Below are 24,867 nucleotides of genomic sequence, written 5' to 3'. Positions count from 1 at the left end.
GGACATGTCGAGGTGTCATTCCTCACTGCACGTTCTAGAGTGGCTCCTAAGAAGCAGCAGTCCATGCCACGTTTGGAGCTTTGTGCAGCGCTGACAGGAGCCCAAGTAGCCACTCTTCTACGAAGGGAGCTCACCTTGCCTCTACATGATATTAACCTCTGGTCAGACTCCACAACAGTCCTGACTTGGATCCAGTCAGAGTCTTGCAGGTTTAAAGTTTTCGTTGGTACACGAGTGGCTGAGATTCAAGAACTGACTAGTGAATGTTCTTGGCGCTATGTCGACTCCAGTAATAACCCTGCAGATGACATCACTCGTGGCAAGACTTTAACGGAAATAGCGGAGGATGGCAGATGGAAGGATGGACCATCATTCCTGGCACAGTCACCTGAGTCTTGGCCCACAAAGCCTTCATTGTCTGTAACAGACGACGAAACAGAGACACGAAGAATGATGTTCTGTAGCCTGGTCACCACCACTGCGCCTCCAGCCCTCCCTGACTTAGACCAGTTCTCCTCATTCCGAGATCTAGTCCATGCAGTTACACTTTCTCGACACGGGGCGGCCGCAGGTCCAAGCAGTCCAACAGCAGAAGACTATAAGAAAATAGAAAGGGAAATTCTCCAACGATCGCAGCAGGACAGCTTTGGAGAAGAGTACGCCCTCCTATCTGCTGGTAAACCCTTGACATCTACCAGTAGGTTGCTCACACTTGCTCCAGAGTTGGAACAGGCTACTGGACTAATAAGAGTTGGAGGCCGTCTTCGCCGCAGTCAAAACCTGGAACCAGACATAGTCCATCCAGTGGTGCTAGATCCAGCACATAAGATCACAAAACTTATAGTGCATGACGTGGATGAAGACCTAAGGCACCCGGGTACAGAGCGCCTATTTGCCGAACTTAGGAGGCGTTTCTGGATTTTACACGGCCGAGAGGCGGTTAAACGGCATCAGCAGTTTTGTCCAGAATGCAAGCGGTGGAGAGCTCAGCCCAAAGTACCCCTCATGTCAGACCTCCCTGAAGTCAGACTTCGCCTGTTTAAGCCTCCTTTTTACTCTACAGGAGTCGACTGCTTCGGGCCGTTCATAATCAAAGTTGGACGGCGCTCCGAGAAAAGGTGGGGGATACTCTTCAAGTGCTTGACAACGAAGGCAGTTCACATTGATGTTCTGACAAGCCTGGACGCTGACGCATTTCTGATGGCCTTACGTCGATTCATCGCCAGAAGAGGGAAGCCTTCAGAAATTTTATCAGATCAGGGCACAAATTTCAAGGGCGGAGATCGAGAGCTCCGCAAAGCCTTCCAAGCATTGCATCCCGATCTGAAAGATCAGTTATCACAGCACCAGATCAGCTTTAAGTTCAACCCCCCTAGTGCACCTCACTTTGGTGGCATTTGGGAGAGAGAAATAAGGTCAGTTAAAGCTGCTCTGTACGCCACTGTACAACCACACGCCATACCAGAAGAGGTATTGCGTACCGTCTTAATCGAAGTGGAGGGAATCCTAAATTCAAAGCCACTTGGATATGTGTCTAGTGATGTGGCTGACGCAGACCCTGTAACCCCAAACTTGTTACTGATGGGGCGGCTGGATCCGTCCCTGCCTCAAGCCGTTTACGAGGAATCAGAGCTCCTAAGTAGGAAAAGATGGAAGCACTCACAAATCCTCGCTGATCAGTTCTGGAAATACTTCATTCGCCACTACCTTCCAACACTCCAGACCCGGGCTAAGTGGAACAAAGATACGCCAGCTCATCAGCCTGGAGACATTGTCATGGTGATAGACCCCCTGCTGCCCAGAGCCCTCTGGCCGGTGGGCCGGATCACCAAAGTACTTCCCGGAACCGATGGTCGCATCCGGACAGTGGAAGTCAACGTCCAGGACAGGTGCTACATAAGGCCAGTGGCCCGACTCATCCCATTGCCCGCCGTCCCAGACATGGAATCCCGCCCCGTTCTGTCACGTCCTTCAGAGGACAAACTGGATGAGTGACCAGTTTGGGGGCGGCTGTTGTGAAGGACTAGAGACTTTCACATGACCAGGTAGACTTTTTGCTGACTGTCTATGCTTCTGTGCGTGCAACCCTCGTGGCTACACCTGTGGAGTTAACTGGGGGTGCGAGTCCGAGGGCGCATGCGCATGAACCAGTGGACGGAGAGACGGAAGGATACCTTGCGTGCTGTGGAGTTATCGTGCCTTTCGGATGCTGTTGTGCGTTCATAAACCGTAAGTTTAGCATTTCTTGTTTTGCGTTAAGCTGTTAATGCGAGTTTGTGGAATAGCGGCATGAATATCCACGTATGTTGCCGAAGATTGCGTTTATAGCGTGTAACGCGCTTACCGCGAGCACCGCGAGCGCCGCAATTAAGTAAACAACGGAGTTGTTAACCCTTTCCTGCCGTGTAAACAGAGACTTTAACCCTTTCCTGCCATGTAAAACGGAGATGAAGCTTGTAATTGGATAATATGTTTTCTTTACGGCGTAGAATATATTTGTAGTAGTGTCTATTTAGCCATTGCCCATGTGGTTCTTATATGATTAGCCATATTTTGCTGTTAATGTTGCAGTCACAATGCATATGTATCTAAGAGGCACTGTTATATTCTGTTTACTTATAGAAACCACAATTTCATAACTTCAATAAAACTCTGGACCGGTTCATCATGTCTGCATTTTAATCAGATGCTCCACGGTGGCTCCTGCATAATTAATACTAGGATCAACGAAACAGCAATATTATCAGCTTTAGCAACTCTTCTCATCAACGTAAAGCAAATTTAACTCTGAGTAATTTGGGAATTATTTTGTTTAGGATCGTGCACCCGAAACTAGGTTGGTTAGATGGTACATGTCAAATGCTTCTGTACTCTTCGTCCACTTCCGCTTTGTCTACGTGCTGTGCATCGGAAATCCTGCAGCTGGTGCCGTCATCATGAAAACATTTTTGCAAACTTTGAAAAGAGTTTGAATTTTGGGCCCACATTCGGTGGAGCTATGTTTTAGGGCCCGGGTCATCGCCCCGTGAACTTGCGTGACCTTTGTGATTTTCACCTTTTCGAGGCACCTCAAAGTTGAGGATTTGAACCAAACTCATAGAGAAGCATGTCCTGGATATCCGTAACAGGATTGCGTTAGTGATTGATGACTAGCATGTTGCTAACGTCAACATGTTAGTAGGCTGGGTGTTGGTTGAGATTAGGCCCAGGGATGGAGGCTCTTCCCGGGTGAGAGGGACCAGGAAGGGCCCTGGATGTCTGGAGCTTCAGGCTGGAGGGTTGGTAGGCTGCGTGTTGCTGGTGATTGGGCCGGGGAGGGCCTCGGGCTGGGTCTCCAGCAGCAGGTGGCTCCCCTGCCCTGCTGGAGCTTAACCAACACTTTGAAGCCATACAGGGGCACAGGCACTTAGTCTCCAAAGGCAAGCCCTTAACTACCTGCCATTTGGGAAACATCCGCAATGGCAGGGCATTGCCATCCAGTTATCGTTGTCAATAGGATATGTGCCATATGGGGACACTTTGAAGCCATACCAGGGGCACAGAGATCTTTCAGCCTTACCAGGGGCACGAGGACTTTGCTGTTTGGTTTATTTGTGTATAACAGTGGGGGGGGGGGGGTGCTTAAGAGTGGGTACCACGGTTCGGATGGAGGTACAGGTTATGGAGGTGTTCCAGACGTAGATGACCCAAAATGAGCCCACCCCCATGTCCTGCAGAAGCCCCTCAGTGGCCAAGGAAGAGTGTCCTGACAATACTCTTACAACATAATGGTGAAGGAAATAAATGTCCTTCTCAAAGCGAGTCCTTTTGTCAGATTAAATGGAGAATGCAGGCATCGATCCAGCTACCTCTCGCATGCTAAGCGAGCGCTCTACCATTTGAGCTAATTCCCCATGGCCTGAGGTGCAAAGTGACTACATATGCCCGGATCCAGTGGAAAATATGTATTGTGCAGAACATTGAAAGAATATTTTGAACAGATTTTTTTTTCATTTTACATCTTTTTTTAGCGCACAGGGACGAGGTGGCCGAGTGGTTAAGGCGATGGACTGCTAATCCATTGTGCTCTGCACGCATGGGTTCGAATCCCATCCTCGTCGAAGAGCTCTTCTTTGAATGTGCATGAGCTTAATTTGAGACTCTGCAGTTGCTGTACCCTGGCTCTTCAGAGCTCACATCCCTTGTGAAGTTTGCAGCAGTAAATGCAGCTGCACACACTGTAAAAAGGGCAATATTATCAGCTTTAGCAACTCTTCTCATCAACGTAAAGCAAATTTAACTCTGAGTAATTTGGGAATTATTTTGTTTAGGATCGTGCACCCGAAACTAGGTTGGTTAGATGGTACATGTCAAATGCTTCTGTACTCTTCGTCCACTTCCGCTTTGTCTACGTGCTGTGCATCGGAAATCCTGCAGCTGGTGCCGTCATCATGAAAACATTTTTGCAAACTTTGAAAAGAGTTTGAATTTTGGGCCCACATTCGGTGGAGCTATGTTTTAGGGCCCGGGTCATCGCCCCGTGAACTTGCGTGACCTTTGTGATTTTCACCTTTTCGAGGCACCTCAAAGTTGAGGATTTGAACCAAACTCATAGAGAAGCATGTCCTGGATATCCGTAACAGGATTGCGTTAGTGATTGATGACTAGCATGTTGCTAACGTCAACATGTTAGTAGGCTGGGTGTTGGTTGAGATTAGGCCCAGGGATGGAGGCTCTTCCCGGGTGAGAGGGACCAGGAAGGGCCCTGGATGTCTGGAGCTTCAGGCTGGAGGGTTGGTAGGCTGCGTGTTGCTGGTGATTGGGCCGGGGAGGGCCTCGGGCTGGGTCTCCAGCAGCAGGTGGCTCCCCTGCCCTGCTGGAGCTTAACCAACACTTTGAAGCCATACAGGGGCACAGGCACTTAGTCTCCAAAGGCAAGCCCTTAACTACCTGCCATTTGGGAAACATCCGCAATGGCAGGGCATTGCCATCCAGTTATCGTTGTCAATAGGATATGTGCCATATGGGGACACTTTGAAGCCATACCAGGGGCACAGAGATCTTTCAGCCTTACCAGGGGCACGAGGACTTTGCTGTTTGGTTTATTTGTGTATAACAGTGGGGGGGGGGGGGGTGCTTAAGAGTGGGTACCACGGTTCGGATGGAGGTACAGGTTATGGAGGTGTTCCAGACGTAGATGACCCAAAATGAGCCCACCCCCATGTCCTGCAGAAGCCCCTCAGTGGCCAAGGAAGAGTGTCCTGACAATACTCTTACAACATAATGGTGAAGGAAATAAATGTCCTTCTCAAAGCGAGTCCTTTTGTCAGATTAAATGGAGAATGCAGGCATCGATCCAGCTACCTCTCGCATGCTAAGCGAGCGCTCTACCATTTGAGCTAATTCCCCATGGCCTGAGGTGCAAAGTGACTACATATGCCCGGATCCAGTGGAAAATATGTATTGTGCAGAACATTGAAAGAATATTTTGAACAGATTTTTTTTTCATTTTACATCTTTTTTTAGCGCACAGGGACGAGGTGGCCGAGTGGTTAAGGCGATGGACTGCTAATCCATTGTGCTCTGCACGCATGGGTTCGAATCCCATCCTCGTCGAAGAGCTCTTCTTTGAATGTGCATGAGCTTAATTTGAGACTCTGCAGTTGCTGTACCCTGGCTCTTCAGAGCTCACATCCCTTGTGAAGTTTGCAGCAGTAAATGCAGCTGCACACACTGTAAAAAGGGCAATATTATCAGCTTTAGCAACTCTTCTCATCAACGTAAAGCAAATTTAACTCTGAGTAATTTGGGAATTATTTTGTTTAGGATCGTGCACCCGAAACTAGGTTGGTTAGATGGTACATGTCAAATGCTTCTGTACTCTTCGTCCACTTCCGCTTTGTCTACGTGCTGTGCATCGGAAATCCTGCAGCTGGTGCCGTCATCCATGAAAACATTTTTGCAAACTTTGAAAAGAGTTTGAATTTTGGGCCCACATTCGGTGGAGCTATGTTTTAGGGCCCGGGTCATCGCCCCGTGAACTTGCGTGACCTTTGTGATTTTCACCTTTTCGAGGCACCTCAAAGTTGAGGATTTGAACCAAACTCATAGAGAAGCATGTCCTGGATATCCGTAACAGGATTGCGTTAGTGATTGATGACTAGCATGTTGCTAACGTCAACATGTTAGTAGGCTGGGTGTTGGTTGAGATTAGGCCCAGGGATGGAGGCTCTTCCCGGGTGAGAGGGACCAGGAAGGGCCCTGGATGTCTGGAGCTTCAGGCTGGAGGGTTGGTAGGCTGCGTGTTGCTGGTGATTGGGCCGGGGAGGGCCTCGGGCTGGGTCTCCAGCAGCAGGTGGCTCCCCTGCCCTGCTGGAGCTTAACCAACACTTTGAAGCCATACAGGGGCACAGGCACTTAGTCTCCAAAGGCAAGCCCTTAACTACCTGCCATTTGGGAAACATCCGCAATGGCAGGGCATTGCCATCCAGTTATCGTTGTCAATAGGATATGTGCCATATGGGGACACTTTGAAGCCATACCAGGGGCACAGAGATCTTTCAGCCTTACCAGGGGCACGAGGACTTTGCTGTTTGGTTTATTTGTGTATAACAGTGGGGGGGGGGGGGTGCTTAAGAGTGGGTACCACGGTTCGGATGGAGGTACAGGTTATGGAGGTGTTCCAGACGTAGATGACCCAAAATGAGCCCACCCCCATGTCCTGCAGAAGCCCCTCAGTGGCCAAGGAAGAGTGTCCTGACAATACTCTTACAACATAATGGTGAAGGAAATAAATGTCCTTCTCAAAGCGAGTCCTTTTGTCAGATTAAATGGAGAATGCAGGCATCGATCCAGCTACCTCTCGCATGCTAAGCGAGCGCTCTACCATTTGAGCTAATTCCCCATGGCCTGAGGTGCAAAGTGACTACATATGCCCGGATCCAGTGGAAAATATGTATTGTGCAGAACATTGAAAGAATATTTTGAACAGATTTTTTTTTCATTTTACATCTTTTTTTAGCGCACAGGGACGAGGTGGCCGAGTGGTTAAGGCGATGGACTGCTAATCCATTGTGCTCTGCACGCATGGGTTCGAATCCCATCCTCGTCGAAGAGCTCTTCTTTGAATGTGCATGAGCTTAATTTGAGACTCTGCAGTTGCTGTACCCTGGCTCTTCAGAGCTCACATCCCTTGTGAAGTTTGCAGCAGTAAATGCAGCTGCACACACTGTAAAAAGGGCAATATTATCAGCTTTAGCAACTCTTCTCATCAACGTAAAGCAAATTTAACTCTGAGTAATTTGGGAATTATTTTGTTTAGGATCGTGCACCCGAAACTAGGTTGGTTAGATGGTACATGTCAAATGCTTCTGTACTCTTCGTCCACTTCCGCTTTGTCTACGTGCTGTGCATCGGAAATCCTGCAGCTGGTGCCGTCACCATGAAAACATTTTTGCAAACTTTGAAAAGAGTTTGAATTTTGGGCCCACATTCGGTGGAGCTATGTTTTAGGGCCCGGGTCATCGCCCCGTGAACTTGCGTGACCTTTGTGATTTTCACCTTTTCGAGGCACCTCAAAGTTGAGGATTTGAACCAAACTCATAGAGAAGCATGTCCTGGATATCCGTAACAGGATTGCGTTAGTGATTGATGACTAGCATGTTGCTAACGTCAACATGTTAGTAGGCTGGGTGTTGGTTGAGATTAGGCCCAGGGATGGAGGCTCTTCCCGGGTGAGAGGGACCAGGAAGGGCCCTGGATGTCTGGAGCTTCAGGCTGGAGGGTTGGTAGGCTGCGTGTTGCTGGTGATTGGGCCGGGGAGGGCCTCGGGCTGGGTCTCCAGCAGCAGGTGGCTCCCCTGCCCTGCTGGAGCTTAACCAACACTTTGAAGCCATACAGGGGCACAGGCACTTAGTCTCCAAAGGCAAGCCCTTAACTACCTGCCATTTGGGAAACATCCGCAATGGCAGGGCATTGCCATCCAGTTATCGTTGTCAATAGGATATGTGCCATATGGGGACACTTTGAAGCCATACCAGGGGCACAGAGATCTTTCAGCCTTACCAGGGGCACGAGGACTTTGCTGTTTGGTTTATTTGTGTATAACAGTGGGGGGGGGGGGGTGCTTAAGAGTGGGTACCACGGTTCGGATGGAGGTACAGGTTATGGAGGTGTTCCAGACGTAGATGACCCAAAATGAGCCCACCCCCATGTCCTGCAGAAGCCCCTCAGTGGCCAAGGAAGAGTGTCCTGACAATACTCTTACAACATAATGGTGAAGGAAATAAATGTCCTTCTCAAAGCGAGTCCTTTTGTCAGATTAAATGGAGAATGCAGGCATCGATCCAGCTACCTCTCGCATGCTAAGCGAGCGCTCTACCATTTGAGCTAATTCCCCATGGCCTGAGGTGCAAAGTGACTACATATGCCCGGATCCAGTGGAAAATATGTATTGTGCAGAACATTGAAAGAATATTTTGAACAGATTTTTTTTTCATTTTACATCTTTTTTTAGCGCACAGGGACGAGGTGGCCGAGTGGTTAAGGCGATGGACTGCTAATCCATTGTGCTCTGCACGCATGGGTTCGAATCCCATCCTCGTCGAAGAGCTCTTCTTTGAATGTGCATGAGCTTAATTTGAGACTCTGCAGTTGCTGTACCCTGGCTCTTCAGAGCTCACATCCCTTGTGAAGTTTGCAGCAGTAAATGCAGCTGCACACACTGTAAAAAGGGCAATATTATCAGCTTTAGCAACTCTTCTCATCAACGTAAAGCAAATTTAACTCTGAGTAATTTGGGAATTATTTTGTTTAGGATCGTGCACCCGAAACTAGGTTGGTTAGATGGTACATGTCAAATGCTTCTGTACTCTTCGTCCACTTCCGCTTTGTCTACGTGCTGTGCATCGGAAATCCTGCAGCTGGTGCCGTCACCATGAAAACATTTTTGCAAACTTTGAAAAGAGTTTGAATTTTGGGCCCACATTCGGTGGAGCTATGTTTTAGGGCCCGGGTCATCGCCCCGTGAACTTGCGTGACCTTTGTGATTTTCACCTTTTCGAGGCACCTCAAAGTTGAGGATTTGAACCAAACTCATAGAGAAGCATGTCCTGGATATCCGTAACAGGATTGCGTTAGTGATTGATGACTAGCATGTTGCTAACGTCAACATGTTAGTAGGCTGGGTGTTGGTTGAGATTAGGCCCAGGGATGGAGGCTCTTCCCGGGTGAGAGGGACCAGGAAGGGCCCTGGATGTCTGGAGCTTCAGGCTGGAGGGTTGGTAGGCTGCGTGTTGCTGGTGATTGGGCCGGGGAGGGCCTCGGGCTGGGTCTCCAGCAGCAGGTGGCTCCCCTGCCCTGCTGGAGCTTAACCAACACTTTGAAGCCATACAGGGGCACAGGCACTTAGTCTCCAAAGGCAAGCCCTTAACTACCTGCCATTTGGGAAACATCCGCAATGGCAGGGCATTGCCATCCAGTTATCGTTGTCAATAGGATATGTGCCATATGGGGACACTTTGAAGCCATACCAGGGGCACAGAGATCTTTCAGCCTTACCAGGGGCACGAGGACTTTGCTGTTTGGTTTATTTGTGTATAACAGTGGGGGGGGGGGGGTGCTTAAGAGTGGGTACCACGGTTCGGATGGAGGTACAGGTTATGGAGGTGTTCCAGACGTAGATGACCCAAAATGAGCCCACCCCCATGTCCTGCAGAAGCCCCTCAGTGGCCAAGGAAGAGTGTCCTGACAATACTCTTACAACATAATGGTGAAGGAAATAAATGTCCTTCTCAAAGCGAGTCCTTTTGTCAGATTAAATGGAGAATGCAGGCATCGATCCAGCTACCTCTCGCATGCTAAGCGAGCGCTCTACCATTTGAGCTAATTCCCCATGGCCTGAGGTGCAAAGTGACTACATATGCCCGGATCCAGTGGAAAATATGTATTGTGCAGAACATTGAAAGAATATTTTGAACAGATTTTTTTTTCATTTTACATCTTTTTTTAGCGCACAGGGACGAGGTGGCCGAGTGGTTAAGGCGATGGACTGCTAATCCATTGTGCTCTGCACGCATGGGTTCGAATCCCATCCTCGTCGAAGAGCTCTTCTTTGAATGTGCATGAGCTTAATTTGAGACTCTGCAGTTGCTGTACCCTGGCTCTTCAGAGCTCACATCCCTTGTGAAGTTTGCAGCAGTAAATGCAGCTGCACACACTGTAAAAAGGGCAATATTATCAGCTTTAGCAACTCTTCTCATCAACGTAAAGCAAATTTAACTCTGAGTAATTTGGGAATTATTTTGTTTAGGATCGTGCACCCGAAACTAGGTTGGTTAGATGGTACATGTCAAATGCTTCTGTACTCTTCGTCCACTTCCGCTTTGTCTACGTGCTGTGCATCGGAAATCCTGCAGCTGGTGCCGTCACCATGAAAACATTTTTGCAAACTTTGAAAAGAGTTTGAATTTTGGGCCCACATTCGGTGGAGCTATGTTTTAGGGCCCGGGTCATCGCCCCGTGAACTTGCGTGACCTTTGTGATTTTCACCTTTTCGAGGCACCTCAAAGTTGAGGATTTGAACCAAACTCATAGAGAAGCATGTCCTGGATATCCGTAACAGGATTGCGTTAGTGATTGATGACTAGCATGTTGCTAACGTCAACATGTTAGTAGGCTGGGTGTTGGTTGAGATTAGGCCCAGGGATGGAGGCTCTTCCCGGGTGAGAGGGACCAGGAAGGGCCCTGGATGTCTGGAGCTTCAGGCTGGAGGGTTGGTAGGCTGCGTGTTGCTGGTGATTGGGCCGGGGAGGGCCTCGGGCTGGGTCTCCAGCAGCAGGTGGCTCCCCTGCCCTGCTGGAGCTTAACCAACACTTTGAAGCCATACAGGGGCACAGGCACTTAGTCTCCAAAGGCAAGCCCTTAACTACCTGCCATTTGGGAAACATCCGCAATGGCAGGGCATTGCCATCCAGTTATCGTTGTCAATAGGATATGTGCCATATGGGGACACTTTGAAGCCATACCAGGGGCACAGAGATCTTTCAGCCTTACCAGGGGCACGAGGACTTTGCTGTTTGGTTTATTTGTGTATAACAGTGGGGGGGGGGTGCTTAAGAGTGGGTACCACGGTTCGGATGGAGGTACAGGTTATGGAGGTGTTCCAGACGTAGATGACCCAAAATGAGCCCACCCCCATGTCCTGCAGAAGCCCCTCAGTGGCCAAGGAAGAGTGTCCTGACAATACTCTTACAACATAATGGTGAAGGAAATAAATGTCCTTCTCAAAGCGAGTCCTTTTGTCAGATTAAATGGAGAATGCAGGCATCGATCCAGCTACCTCTCGCATGCTAAGCGAGCGCTCTACCATTTGAGCTAATTCCCCATGGCCTGAGGTGCAAAGTGACTACATATGCCCGGATCCAGTGGAAAATATGTATTGTGCAGAACATTGAAAGAATATTTTGAACAGATTTTTTTTTCATTTTACATCTTTTTTTAGCGCACAGGGACGAGGTGGCCGAGTGGTTAAGGCGATGGACTGCTAATCCATTGTGCTCTGCACGCATGGGTTCGAATCCCATCCTCGTCGAAGAGCTCTTCTTTGAATGTGCATGAGCTTAATTTGAGACTCTGCAGTTGCTGTACCCTGGCTCTTCAGAGCTCACATCCCTTGTGAAGTTTGCAGCAGTAAATGCAGCTGCACACACTGTAAAAAGGGCAATATTATCAGCTTTAGCAACTCTTCTCATCAACGTAAAGCAAATTTAACTCTGAGTAATTTGGGAATTATTTTGTTTAGGATCGTGCACCCGAAACTAGGTTGGTTAGATGGTACATGTCAAATGCTTCTGTACTCTTCGTCCACTTCCGCTTTGTCTACGTGCTGTGCATCGGAAATCCTGCAGCTGGTGCCGTCATCATGAAAACATTTTTGCAAACTTTGAAAAGAGTTTGAATTTTGGGCCCACATTCGGTGGAGCTATGTTTTAGGGCCCGGGTCATCGCCCCGTGAACTTGCGTGACCTTTGTGATTTTCACCTTTTCGAGGCACCTCAAAGTTGAGGATTTGAACCAAACTCATAGAGAAGCATGTCCTGGATATCCGTAACAGGATTGCGTTAGTGATTGATGACTAGCATGTTGCTAACGTCAACATGTTAGTAGGCTGGGTGTTGGTTGAGATTAGGCCCAGGGATGGAGGCTCTTCCCGGGTGAGAGGGACCAGGAAGGGCCCTGGATGTCTGGAGCTTCAGGCTGGAGGGTTGGTAGGCTGCGTGTTGGTGGTGATTGGGCCGGGGAGGGCCTCGGGCTGGGTCTCCAGCAGCAGGTGGCTCCCCTGCCCTGCTGGAGCTTAACCAACACTTTGAAGCCATACAGGGGCACAGGCACTTAGTCTCCAAAGGCAAGCCCTTAACTACCTGCCATTTGGGAAACATCCGCAATGGCAGGGCATTGCCATCCAGTTATCGTTGTCAATAGGATATGTGCCATATGGGGACACTTTGAAGCCATACCAGGGGCACAGAGATCTTTCAGCCTTACCAGGGGCACGAGGACTTTGCTGTTTGGTTTATTTGTGTATAACAGTGGGGGGGGGGTGCTTAAGAGTGGGTACCACGGTTCGGATGGAGGTACAGGTTATGGAGGTGTTCCAGACGTAGATGACCCAAAATGAGCCCACCCCCATGTCCTGCAGAAGCCCCTCAGTGGCCAAGGAAGAGTGTCCTGACAATACTCTTACAACATAATGGTGAAGGAAATAAATGTCCTTCTCAAAGCGAGTCCTTTTGTCAGATTAAATGGAGAATGCAGGCATCGATCCAGCTACCTCTCGCATGCTAAGCGAGCGCTCTACCATTTGAGCTAATTCCCCATGGCCTGAGGTGCAAAGTGACTACATATGCCCGGATCCAGTGGAAAATATGTATTGTGCAGAACATTGAAAGAATATTTTGAACAGATTTTTTTTTCATTTTACATCTTTTTTTAGCGCACAGGGACGAGGTGGCCGAGTGGTTAAGGCGATGGACTGCTAATCCATTGTGCTCTGCACGCATGGGTTCGAATCCCATCCTCGTCGAAGAGCTCTTCTTTGAATGTGCATGAGCTTAATTTGAGACTCTGCAGTTGCTGTACCCTGGCTCTTCAGAGCTCACATCCCTTGTGAAGTTTGCAGCAGTAAATGCAGCTGCACACACTGTAAAAAGGGCAATATTATCAGCTTTAGCAACTCTTCTCATCAACGTAAAGCAAATTTAACTCTGAGTAATTTGGGAATTATTTTGTTTAGGATCGTGCACCCGAAACTAGGTTGGTTAGATGGTACATGTCAAATGCTTCTGTACTCTTCGTCCACTTCCGCTTTGTCTACGTGCTGTGCATCGGAAATCCTGCAGCTGGTGCCGTCATCATGAAAACATTTTTGCAAACTTTGAAAAGAGTTTGAATTTTGGGCCCACATTCGGTGGAGCTATGTTTTAGGGCCCGGGTCATCGCCCCGTGAACTTGCGTGACCTTTGTGATTTTCACCTTTTCGAGGCACCTCAAAGTTGAGGATTTGAACCAAACTCATAGAGAAGCATGTCCTGGATATCCGTAACAGGATTGCGTTAGTGATTGATGACTAGCATGTTGCTAACGTCAACATGTTAGTAGGCTGGGTGTTGGTTGAGATTAGGCCCAGGGATGGAGGCTCTTCCCGGGTGAGAGGGACCAGGAAGGGCCCTGGATGTCTGGAGCTTCAGGCTGGAGGGTTGGTAGGCTGCGTGTTGGTGGTGATTGGGCCGGGGAGGGCCTCGGGCTGGGTCTCCAGCAGCAGGTGGCTCCCCTGCCCTGCTGGAGCTTAACCAACACTTTGAAGCCATACAGGGGCACAGGCACTTAGTCTCCAAAGGCAAGCCCTTAACTACCTGCCATTTGGGAAACATCCGCAATGGCAGGGCATTGCCATCCAGTTATCGTTGTCAATAGGATATGTGCCATATGGGGACACTTTGAAGCCATACCAGGGGCACAGAGATCTTTCAGCCTTACCAGGGGCACGAGGACTTTGCTGTTTGGTTTATTTGTGTATAACAGTGGGGGGGGGGGTGCTTAAGAGTGGGTACCACGGTTCGGATGGAGGTACAGGTTATGGAGGTGTTCCAGACGTAGATGACCCAAAATGAGCCCACCCCCATGTCCTGCAGAAGCCCCTCAGTGGCCAAGGAAGAGTGTCCTGACAATACTCTTACAACATAATGGTGAAGGAAATAAATGTCCTTCTCAAAGCGAGTCCTTTTGTCAGATTAAATGGAGAATGCAGGCATCGATCCAGCTACCTCTCGCATGCTAAGCGAGCGCTCTACCATTTGAGCTAATTCCCCATGGCCTGAGGTGCAAAGTGACTACATATGCCCGGATCCAGTGGAAAATATGTATTGTGCAGAACATTGAAAGAATATTTTGAACAGATTTTTTTTTCATTTTACATCTTTTTTTAGCGCACAGGGACGAGGTGGCCGAGTGGTTAAGGCGATGGACTGCTAATCCATTGTGCTCTGCACGCATGGGTTCGAATCCCATCCTCGTCGAAGAGCTCTTCTTTGAATGTGCATGAGCTTAATTTGAGACTCTGCAGTTGCTGTACCCTGGCTCTTCAGAGCTCACATCCCTTGTGAAGTTTGCAGCAGTAAATGCAGCTGCACACACTGTAAAAAGGGCAATATTATCAGCTTTAGCAACTCTTCTCATCAACGTAAAGCAAATTTAACTCTGAGTAATTTGGGAATTATTTTGTTTAGGATCGTGCACCCGAAACTAGGTTGGTTAGATGGTACATGTCAAATGCTTCTGTACTCTTCGTCCACTTCCGCTTTGTCTACGTGCTGTGCATCGGAAATCCTGCAGCTGGTGCCGTCATCATGAAAACATTTTTGCAAACTTTGAAAAGAGTTTGAATTTTGGGCCCACATTCGGTGGAGCTATGTTTTAGGGCCCGGGTCATCGCCCCGTGAACTTGCGTGACCTTTGTGATTTTCACCTTTTCGAGGCACCTCAAAGTTGAGGATTTGAACCAAACTCATAGAGAAGCATGTCCTGGATATCCGTAACAGGATTGCGTTAGTGATTGATGACTAGCATGTTGCTAACGTCAACATGTTAGTAGGCTGGGTGTTGGTTGAGATTAGGCCCAGGGATGGAGGCTCTTCCCGGGTGAGAGGGACCAGGAAGGGCCCTGGATGTCTGGAGCTTCAGGCTGGAGGGTTGGTAGGCTGCGTGTTGGTGGTGATTGGGCCGGGGAGGGCCTCGGGCTGGGTCTCCAGCAGCAGGTGGCTCCCCTGCCCTGCTGGAGCTTAACCAACACTTTGAAGCCATACAGGGGCACAGGCACTTAGTCTCCAAAGGCAAGCCCTTAACTACCTGCCATTTGGGAAACATCCGCAATGGCAGGGCATTGCCATCCAGTTATCGTTGTCAATAGGATATGTGCCATATGGGGACACTTTGAAGCCATACCAGGGGCACAGAGATCTTTCAGCCTTACCAGGGGCACGAGGACTTTGCTGTTTGGTTTATTTGTGTATAACAGTGGGGGGGGTGCTTAAGAGTGGGTACCACGGTTCGGATGGAGGTACAGGTTATGGAGGTGTTCCAGACGTAGATGACCCAAAATGAGCCCACCCCCATGTCCTGCAGAAGCCCCTCAGTGGCCAAGGAAGAGTGTCCTGACAATACTCTTACAACATAATGGTGAAGGAAATAAATGTCCTTCTCAAAGCGAGTCCTTTTGTCAGATTAAATGGAGAATGCAGGCATCGATCCAGCTACCTCTCGCATGCTAAGCGAGCGCTCTACCATTTGAGCTAATTCCCCATGGCCTGAGGTGCAAAGTGACTACATATGCCCGGATCCAGTGGAAAATATGTATTGTGCAGAACATTGAAAGAATATTTTGAACAGATTTTTTTTTCATTTTACATCTTTTTTTAGCGCACAGGGACGAGGTGGCCGAGTGGTTAAGGCGATGGACTGCTAATCCATTGTGCTCTGCACGCATGGGTTCGAATCCCATCCTCGTCGAAGAGCTCTTCTTTGAATGTGCATGAGCTTAATTTGAGACTCTGCAGTTGCTGTACCCTGGCTCTTCAGAGCTCACATCCCTTGTGAAGTTTGCAGCAGTAAATGCAGCTGCACACACTGTAAAAAGGGCAATATTATCAGCTTTAGCAACTCTTCTCATCAACGTAAAGCAAATTTAACTCTGAGTAATTTGGGAATTATTTTGTTTAGGATCGTGCACCCGAAACTAGGTTGGTTAGATGGTACATGTCAAATGCTTCTGTACTCTTCGTCCACTTCCGCTTTGTCTACGTGCTGTGCATCGGAAATCCTGCAGCTGGTGCCGTCATCATGAAAACATTTTTGCAAACTTTGAAAAGAGTTTGAATTTTGGGCCCACATTCGGTGGAGCTATGTTTTAGGGCCCGGGTCATCGCCCCGTGAACTTGCGTGACCTTTGTGATTTTCACCTTTTCGAGGCACCTCAAAGTTGAGGATTTGAACCAAACTCATAGAGAAGCATGTCCTGGATATCCGTAACAGGATTGCGTTAGTGATTGATGACTAGCATGTTGCTAACGTCAACATGTTAGTAGGCTGGGTGTTGGTTGAGATTAGGCCCAGGGATGGAGGCTCTTCCCGGGTGAGAGGGACCAGGAAGGGCCCTGGATGTCTGGAGCTTCAGGCTGGAGGGTTGGTAGGCTGCGTGTTGGTGGTGATTGGGCCGGGGAGGGCCTCGGGCTGGGTCTCCAGCAGCAGGTGGCTCCCCTGCCCTGCTGGAGCTTAACCAACACTTTGAAGCCATACAGGGGCACAGGCACTTAGTCTCCAAAGGCAAGCCCTTAACTACCTGCCATTTGGGAAACATCCGCAATGGCAGGGCATTGCCATCCAGTTATCGTTGTCAATAGGATATGTGCCATATGGGGACACTTTGAAGCCATACCAGGGGCACAGAGATCTTTCAGCCTTACCAGGGGCACGAGGACTTTGCTGTTTGGTTTATTTGTGTATAACAGTGGGGGGGGGTGCTTAAGAGTGGGTACCACGGTTCGGATGGAGGTACAGGTTATGGAGGTGTTCCAGACGTAGATGACCCAAAATGAGCCCACCCCCATGTCCTGCAGAAGCCCCTCAGTGGCCAAGGAAGAGTGTCCTGACAATACTCTTACAACATAATGGTGAAGGAAATAAATGTCCTTCTCAAAGCGAGTCCTTTTGTCAGATTAAATGGAGAATGCAGGCATCGATCCAGCTACCTCTCGCATGCTAAGCGAGCGCTCTACCATTTGAGCTAATTCCCCATGGCCTGAGGTGCAAAGTGACTACATATGCCCGGATCCAGTGGAAAATATGTATTGTGCAGAACATTGAAAGAATATTTTGAACAGATTTTTTTTTTCATTTTACATCTTTTTTTAGCGCACAGGGACGAGGTGGCCGAGTGGTTAAGGCGATGGACTGCTAATCCATTGTGCTCTGCACGCATGGGTTCGAATCCCATCCTCGTCGAAGAGCTCTTCTTTGAATGTGCATGAGCTTAATTTGAGACTCTGCAGTTGCTGTACCCTGGCTCTTCAGAGCTCACATCCCTTGTGAAGTTTGCAGCAGTAAATGCAGCTGCACACACTGTAAAAAGGGCAATATTATCAGCTTTAGCAACTCTTCTCATCAACGTAAAGCAAATTTAACTCTGAGTAATTTGGGAATTATTTTGTTTAGGATCGTGCACCCGAAACTAGGTTGGTTAGATGGTACATGTCAAATGCTTCTGTACTCTTCGTCCACTTCCGCTTTGTCTACGTGCTGTGCATCGGAAATCCTGCAGCTGGTGCCGTCATCATGAAAACATTTTTGCAAACTTTGAAAAGAGTTTGAATTTTGGGCCCACATTCGGTGGAGCTATGTTTTAGGGCCCGGGTCATCGCCCCGTGAACTTGCGTGACCTTTGTGATTTTCACCTTTTCGAGGCACCTCAAAGTTGAGGATTTGAACCAAACTCATAGAGAAGCATGTCCTGGATATCCGTAACAGGATTGCGTTAGTGATTGATGACTAGCATGTTGCTAACGTCAACATGTTAGTAGGCTGGGTGTTGGTTGAGATTAGGCCCAGGGATGGAGGCTCTTCCCGGGTGAGAGGGACCAGGAAGGGCCCTGGATGTCTGGAGCTTCAGGCTGGAGGGTTGGTAGGCTGCGTGTTGGTGGTGATTGGGCCGGGGAGGGCCTCGGGCTGGGTCTCCAGCAGCAGGTGGCTCCCCTGCCCTGCTGGAGCTTAACCAACACTTTGAAGCCATACAGGGGCACAGGCACTTAGTCTCCAAAGGCAAGCCCTTAACTACCTGCCATTTGGGAAACATCCGCAATGGCAGGGCATTGCCATCCAGTTATCGTTGTCAATAGGATATGTGCCATATGGGGACACTTTGAAGCCATACCAGGGGCACAGAGATCTTTCAGCCTTACCAGGGGCACGAGGACTTTGCTGTTTGGTTTATTTGTGTATAACAGTGGGGGGGGGTGCTTAAGAGTGGGTACCACGGTTCGGATGGAGGTACAGGTTATGGAGGTGTTCCAGACGTAGATGACCCAAAATGAGCCCACCCCCATGTCCTGCAGAAGCCCCTCAGTGGCCAAGGAAGAGTGTCCTGACAATACTCTTACAACATAATGGTGAAGGAAATAAATGTCCTTCTCAAAGCGAGTCCTTTTGTCAGATTAAATGGAGAATGCAGGCATCGATCCAGCTACCTCTCGCATGCTAAGCGAGCGCTCTACCATTTGAGCTAATTCCCCATGGCCTGAGGTGCAAAGTGACTACATATGCCCGGATCCAGTGGAAAATATGTATTGTGCAGAACATTGAAAGAATATTTTGAACAGATTTTTTTTTCATTTTACATCTTTTTTTAGCGCACAGGGACGAGGTGGCCGAGTGGTTAAGGCGATGGACTGCTAATCCATTGTGCTCTGCACGCATGGGTTCGAATCCCATCCTCGTCGAAGAGCTCTTCTTTGAATGTGCATGAGCTTAATTTGAGACTCTGCAGTTGCTGTACCCTGGCTCTTCAGAGCTCACATCCCTTGTGAAGTTTGCAGCAGTAAATGCAGCTGCACACACTGTAAAAAGGGCAATATTATCAGCTTTAGCAACTCTTCTCATCAACGTAAAGCAAATTTAACTCTGAGTAATTTGGGAATTATTTTGTTTAGGATCGTGCACCCGAAACTAGGTTGGTTAGATGGTACATGTCAAATGCTTCTGTACTCTTCGTCCACTTCCGCTTTGTCTACGTGCTGTGCATCGGAAATCCTGCAGCTGGTGCCGTCATCATGAAAACATTTTTGCAAACTTTGAAAAGAGTTTGAATTTTGGGCCCACATTCGGTGGAGCTATGTTTTAGGGCCCGGGTCATCGCCCCGTGAACTTGCGTGACCTTTGTGATTTTCACCTTTTCGAGGCACCTCAAAGTTGAGGATTTGAACCAAACTCATAGAGAAGCATGTCCTGGATATCCGTAACAGGATTGCGTTAGTGATTGATGACTAGCATGTTGCTAACGTCAACATGTTAGTAGGCTGGGTGTTGGTTGAGATTAGGCCCAGGGATGGAGGCTCTTCCCGGGTGAGAGGGACCAGGAAGGGCCCTGGATGTCTGGAGCTTCAGGCTGGAGGGTTGGTAGGCTGCGTGTTGGTGGTGATTGGGCCGGGGAGGGCCTCGGGCTGGGTCTCCAGCAGCAGGTGGCTCCCCTGCCCTGCTGGAGCTTAACCAACACTTTGAAGCCATACAGGGGCACAGGCACTTAGTCTCCAAAGGCAAGCCCTTAACTACCTGCCATTTGGGAAACATCCGCAATGGCAGGGCATTGCCATCCAGTTATCGTTGTCAATAGGATATGTGCCATATGGGGACACTTTGAAGCCATACCAGGGGCACAGAGATCTTTCAGCCTTACCAGGGGCACGAGGACTTTGCTGTTTGGTTTATTTGTGTATAACAGTGGGGGGGGGTGCTTAAGAGTGGGTACCACGGTTCGGATGGAGGTACAGGTTATGGAGGTGTTCCAGACGTAGATGACCCAAAATGAGCCCACCCCCATGTCCTGCAGAAGCCCCTCAGTGGCCAAGGAAGAGTGTCCTGACAATACTCTTACAACATAATGGTGAAGGAAATAAATGTCCTTCTCAAAGCGAGTCCTTTTGTCAGATTAAATGGAGAATGCAGGCATCGATCCAGCTACCTCTCGCATGCTAAGCGAGCGCTCTACCATTTGAGCTAATTCCCCATGGCCTGAGGTGCAAAGTGACTACATATGCCCGGATCCAGTGGAAAATATGTATTGTGCAGAACATTGAAAGAATATTTTGAACAGATTTTTTTTTCATTTTACATCTTTTTTTAGCGCACAGGGACGAGGTGGCCGAGTGGTTAAGGCGATGGACTGCTAATCCATTGTGCTCTGCACGCATGGGTTCGAATCCCATCCTCGTCGAAGAGCTCTTCTTTGAATGTGCATGAGCTTAATTTGAGACTCTGCAGTTGCTGTACCCTGGCTCTTCAGAGCTCACATCCCTTGTGAAGTTTGCAGCAGTAAATGCAGCTGCACACACTGTAAAAAGGGCAATATTATCAGCTTTAGCAACTCTTCTCATCAACGTAAAGCAAATTTAACTCTGAGTAATTTGGGAATTATTTTGTTTAGGATCGTGCACCCGAAACTAGGTTGGTTAGATGGTACATGTCAAATGCTTCTGTACTCTTCGTCCACTTCCGCTTTGTCTACGTGCTGTGCATCGGAAATCCTGCAGCTGGTGCCGTCATCATGAAAACATTTTTGCAAACTTTGAAAAGAGTTTGAATTTTGGGCCCACATTCGGTGGAGCTATGTTTTAGGGCCCGGGTCATCGCCCCGTGAACTTGCGTGACCTTTGTGATTTTCACCTTTTCGAGGCACCTCAAAGTTGAGGATTTGAACCAAACTCATAGAGAAGCATGTCCTGGATATCCGTAACAGGATTGCGTTAGTGATTGATGACTAGCATGTTGCTAACGTCAACATGTTAGTAGGCTGGGTGTTGGTTGAGATTAGGCCCAGGGATGGAGGCTCTTCCCGGGTGAGAGGGACCAGGAAGGGCCCTGGATGTCTGGAGCTTCAGGCTGGAGGGTTGGTAGGCTGCGTGTTGGTGGTGATTGGGCCGGGGAGGGCCTCGGGCTGGGTCTCCAGCAGCAGGTGGCTCCCCTGCCCTGCTGGAGCTTAACCAACACTTTGAAGCCATACAGGGGCACAGGCACTTAGTCTCCAAAGGCAAGCCCTTAACTACCTGCCATTTGGGAAACATCCGCAATGGCAGGGCATTGCCATCCAGTTATCGTTGTCAATAGGATATGTGCCATATGGGGACACTTTGAAGCCATACCAGGGGCACAGAGATCTTTCAGCCTTACCAGGGGCACGAGGACTTTGCTGTTTGGTTTATTTGTGTATAACAGTGGGGGGGGTGCTTAAGAGTGGGTACCACGGTTCGGATGGAGGTACAGGTTATGGAGGTGTTCCAGACGTAGATGACCCAAAATGAGCCCACCCCCATGTCCTGCAGAAGCCCCTCAGTGGCCAAGGAAGAGTGTCCTGACAATACTCTTACAACATAATGGTGAAGGAAATAAATGTCCTTCTCAAAGCGAGTCCTTTTGTCAGATTAAATGGAGAATGCAGGCATCGATCCAGCTACCTCTCGCATGCTAAGCGAGCGCTCTACCATTTGAGCTAATTCCCCATGGCCTGAGGTGCAAAGTGACTACATATGCCCGGATCCAGTGGAAAATATGTATTGTGCAGAACATTGAAAGAATATTTTGAACAGATTTTTTTTTCATTTTACATCTTTTTTTAGCGCACAGGGACGAGGTGGCCGAGTGGTTAAGGCGATGGACTGCTAATCCATTGTGCTCTGCACGCATGGGTTCGAATCCCATCCTCGTCGAAGAGCTCTTCTTTGAATGTGCATGAGCTTAATTTGAGACTCTGCAGTTGCTGTACCCTGGCTCTTCAGAGCTCACATCCCTTGTGAAGTTTGCAGCAGTAAATGCAGCTGCACACACTGTAAAAAGGGCAATATTATCAGCTTTAGCAACTCTTCTCATCAACGTAAAGCAAATTTAACTCTGAGTAATTTGGGAATTATTTTGTTTAGGATCGTGCACCCGAAACTAGGTTGGTTAGATGGTACATGTCAAATGCTTCTGTACTCTTCGTCCACTTCCGCTTTGTCTACGTGCTGTGCATCGGAAATCCTGCAGCTGGTGCCGTCATCATGAAAACATTTTTGCAAACTTTGAAAAGAGTTTGAATTTTGGGCCCACATTCGGTGGAGCTATGTTTTAGGGCCCGGGTCATCGCCCCGTGAACTTGCGTGACCTTTGTGATTTTCACCTTTTCGAGGCACCTCAAAGTTGAGGATTTGAACCAAACTCATAGAGAAGCATGTCCTGGATATCCGTAACAGGATTGCGTTAGTGATTGATGACTAGCATGTTGCTAACGTCAACATGTTAGTAGGCTGGGTGTTGGTTGAGATTAGGCCCAGGGATGGAGGCTCTTCCCGGGTGAGAGGGACCAGGAAGGGCCCTGGATGTCTGGAGCTTCAGGCTGGAGGGTTGGTAGGCTGCGTGTTGCTGGTGATTGGGCCGGGGAGGGCCTCGGGCTGGGTCTCCAGCAGCAGGTGGCTCCCCTGCCCTGCTGGAGCTTAACCAACACTTTGAAGCCATACAGGGGCACAGGCACTTAGTCTCCAAAGGCAAGCCCTTAACTACCTGCCATTTGGGAAACATCCGCAATGGCAGGGCATTGCCATCCAGTTATCGTTGTCAATAGGATATGTGCCATATGGGGACACTTTGAAGCCATACCAGGGGCACAGAGATCTTTCAGCCTTACCAGGGGCACGAGGACTTTGCTGTTTGGTTTATTTGTGTATAACAGTGGGGGGGGGTGCTTAAGAGTGGGTACCACGGTTCGGATGGAGGTACAGGTTATGGAGGTGTTCCAGACGTAGATGACCCAAAATGAGCCCACCCCCATGTCCTGCAGAAGCCCCTCAGTGGCCAAGGAAGAGTGTCCTGACAATACTCTTACAACATAATGGTGAAGGAAATAAATGTCCTTCTCAAAGCGAGTCCTTTTGTCAGATTAAATGGAGAATGCAGGCATCGATCCAGCTACCTCTCGCATGCTAAGCGAGCGCTCTACCATTTGAGCTAATTCCCCATGGCCTGAGGTGCAAAGTGACTACATATGCCCGGATCCAGTGGAAAATATGTATTGTGCAGAACATTGAAAGAATATTTTGAACAGATTTTTTTTTCATTTTACATCTTTTTTTAGCGCACAGGGACGAGGTGGCCGAGTGGTTAAGGCGATGGACTGCTAATCCATTGTGCTCTGCACGCATGGGTTCGAATCCCATCCTCGTCGAAGAGCTCTTCTTTGAATGTGCATGAGCTTAATTTGAGACTCTGCAGTTGCTGTACCCTGGCTCTTCAGAGCTCACATCCCTTGTGAAGTTTGCAGCAGTAAATGCAGCTGCACACACTGTAAAAAGGGCAATATTATCAGCTTTAGCAACTCTTCTCATCAACGTAAAGCAAATTTAACTCTGAGTAATTTGGGAATTATTTTGTTTAGGATCGTGCACCCGAAACTAGGTTGGTTAGATGGTACATGTCAAATGCTTCTGTACTCTTCGTCCACTTCCGCTTTGTCTACGTGCTGTGCATCGGAAATCCTGCAGCTGGTGCCGTCATCATGAAAACATTTTTGCAAACTTTGAAAAGAGTTTGAATTTTGGGCCCACATTCGGTGGAGCTATGTTTTAGGGCCCGGGTCATCGCCCCGTGAACTTGCGTGACCTTTGTGATTTTCACCTTTTCGAGGCACCTCAAAGTTGAGGATTTGAACCAAACTCATAGAGAAGCATGTCCTGGATATCCGTAACAGGATTGCGTTAGTGATTGATGACTAGCATGTTGCTAACGTCAACATGTTAGTAGGCTGGGTGTTGGTTGAGATTAGGCCCAGGGATGGAGGCTCTTCCCGGGTGAGAGGGACCAGGAAGGGCCCTGGATGTCTGGAGCTTCAGGCTGGAGGGTTGGTAGGCTGCGTGTTGGTGGTGATTGGGCCGGGGAGGGCCTCGGGCTGGGTCTCCAGCAGCAGGTGGCTCCCCTGCCCTGCTGGAGCTTAACCAACACTTTGAAGCCATACAGGGGCACAGGCACTTAGTCTCCAAAGGCAAGCCCTTAACTACCTGCCATTTGGGAAACATCCGCAATGGCAGGGCATTGCCATCCAGTTATCGTTGTCAATAGGATATGTGCCATATGGGGACACTTTGAAGCCATACCAGGGGCACAGAGATCTTTCAGCCTTACCAGGGGCACGAGGACTTTGCTGTTTGGTTTATTTGTGTATAACAGTGGGGGGGGTGCTTAAGAGTGGGTACCACGGTTCGGATGGAGGTACAGGTTATGGAGGTGTTCCAGACGTAGATGACCCAAAATGAGCCCACCCCCATGTCCTGCAGAAGCCCCTCAGTGGCCAAGGAAGAGTGTCCTGACAATACTCTTACAACATAATGGTGAAGGAAATAAATGTCCTTCTCAAAGCGAGTCCTTTTGTCAGATTAAATGGAGAATGCAGGCATCGATCCAGCTACCTCTCGCATGCTAAGCGAGCGCTCTACCATTTGAGCTAATTCCCCATGGCCTGAGGTGCAAAGTGACTACATATGCCCGGATCCAGTGGAAAATATGTATTGTGCAGAACATTGAAAGAATATTTTGAACAGATTTTTT

At 48.7% G+C, this 24,867-nt stretch overlaps 1 protein-coding gene and 14 non-coding genes across 15 annotated transcripts; all 15 read left to right on the top strand.

Annotated features, from left to right (window-relative positions):
* Positions 1 to 944: 944 nt before the first annotated feature.
* On the top strand, positions 945 to 2,727 carry LOC118559686. The gene is made up of 2 exons (XM_036130341.1): positions 945 to 2,229; positions 2,623 to 2,727. The coding sequence occupies exon 1, from the start codon at positions 1,006 to 1,008 to the stop codon at positions 1,993 to 1,995; it is 990 nt and encodes a 329-aa protein (XP_035986234.1). The 5' UTR covers positions 945 to 1,005; the 3' UTR covers positions 1,996 to 2,229; positions 2,623 to 2,727.
* A 1,291-nt stretch (positions 2,728 to 4,018) lies between these two features.
* trnas-gcu lies at positions 4,019 to 4,100 on the top strand. The gene has a single exon. It is a non-coding gene; the product is annotated as a tRNA-Ser (tRNA).
* A 1,413-nt stretch (positions 4,101 to 5,513) lies between these two features.
* Positions 5,514 to 5,595, top strand: trnas-gcu. The gene has a single exon. It is a non-coding gene; the product is annotated as a tRNA-Ser (tRNA).
* A 1,413-nt stretch (positions 5,596 to 7,008) lies between these two features.
* On the top strand, positions 7,009 to 7,090 carry trnas-gcu. The gene has a single exon. It is a non-coding gene; the product is annotated as a tRNA-Ser (tRNA).
* A 1,412-nt stretch (positions 7,091 to 8,502) lies between these two features.
* trnas-gcu lies at positions 8,503 to 8,584 on the top strand. Its single transcript has one exon. It is a non-coding gene; the product is annotated as a tRNA-Ser (tRNA).
* Positions 8,585 to 9,996: 1,412 nt separating this feature from the next.
* trnas-gcu lies at positions 9,997 to 10,078 on the top strand. Its single transcript has one exon. It is a non-coding gene; the product is annotated as a tRNA-Ser (tRNA).
* A 1,409-nt stretch (positions 10,079 to 11,487) lies between these two features.
* On the top strand, positions 11,488 to 11,569 carry trnas-gcu. The gene has a single exon. It is a non-coding gene; the product is annotated as a tRNA-Ser (tRNA).
* Positions 11,570 to 12,978: 1,409 nt separating this feature from the next.
* trnas-gcu lies at positions 12,979 to 13,060 on the top strand. Its single transcript has one exon. It is a non-coding gene; the product is annotated as a tRNA-Ser (tRNA).
* Positions 13,061 to 14,470: 1,410 nt separating this feature from the next.
* Positions 14,471 to 14,552, top strand: trnas-gcu. Its single transcript has one exon. It is a non-coding gene; the product is annotated as a tRNA-Ser (tRNA).
* Positions 14,553 to 15,959: 1,407 nt separating this feature from the next.
* trnas-gcu lies at positions 15,960 to 16,041 on the top strand. The gene has a single exon. It is a non-coding gene; the product is annotated as a tRNA-Ser (tRNA).
* Positions 16,042 to 17,450: 1,409 nt separating this feature from the next.
* On the top strand, positions 17,451 to 17,532 carry trnas-gcu. The gene has a single exon. It is a non-coding gene; the product is annotated as a tRNA-Ser (tRNA).
* Positions 17,533 to 18,940: 1,408 nt separating this feature from the next.
* trnas-gcu lies at positions 18,941 to 19,022 on the top strand. The gene has a single exon. It is a non-coding gene; the product is annotated as a tRNA-Ser (tRNA).
* Positions 19,023 to 20,430: 1,408 nt separating this feature from the next.
* Positions 20,431 to 20,512, top strand: trnas-gcu. Its single transcript has one exon. It is a non-coding gene; the product is annotated as a tRNA-Ser (tRNA).
* Positions 20,513 to 21,919: 1,407 nt separating this feature from the next.
* Positions 21,920 to 22,001, top strand: trnas-gcu. Its single transcript has one exon. It is a non-coding gene; the product is annotated as a tRNA-Ser (tRNA).
* A 1,408-nt stretch (positions 22,002 to 23,409) lies between these two features.
* trnas-gcu lies at positions 23,410 to 23,491 on the top strand. Its single transcript has one exon. It is a non-coding gene; the product is annotated as a tRNA-Ser (tRNA).
* Positions 23,492 to 24,867: the final 1,376 nt, after the last annotated feature.

The sequence above is a fragment of the Fundulus heteroclitus genome, unplaced genomic scaffold (genome assembly GCF_011125445.2).
Source record: "Fundulus heteroclitus isolate FHET01 unplaced genomic scaffold, MU-UCD_Fhet_4.1 scaffold_343, whole genome shotgun sequence".
NCBI classification, from domain to species: domain Eukaryota; kingdom Metazoa; phylum Chordata; class Actinopteri; order Cyprinodontiformes; family Fundulidae; genus Fundulus; species Fundulus heteroclitus.
Note: the sequence above shows the minus strand (reverse complement) of the source record. Positions and strands in the feature narration are given on the sequence as shown.

Excerpts from the sequence above, each read along its gene's own strand:
- LOC118559686 (XM_036130341.1), top strand. The coding sequence starts at position 1,006 with ATGTCAGACCTCCCTGAAGTCAGACTTCGCCTGTTTAAGCCTCCTTTT.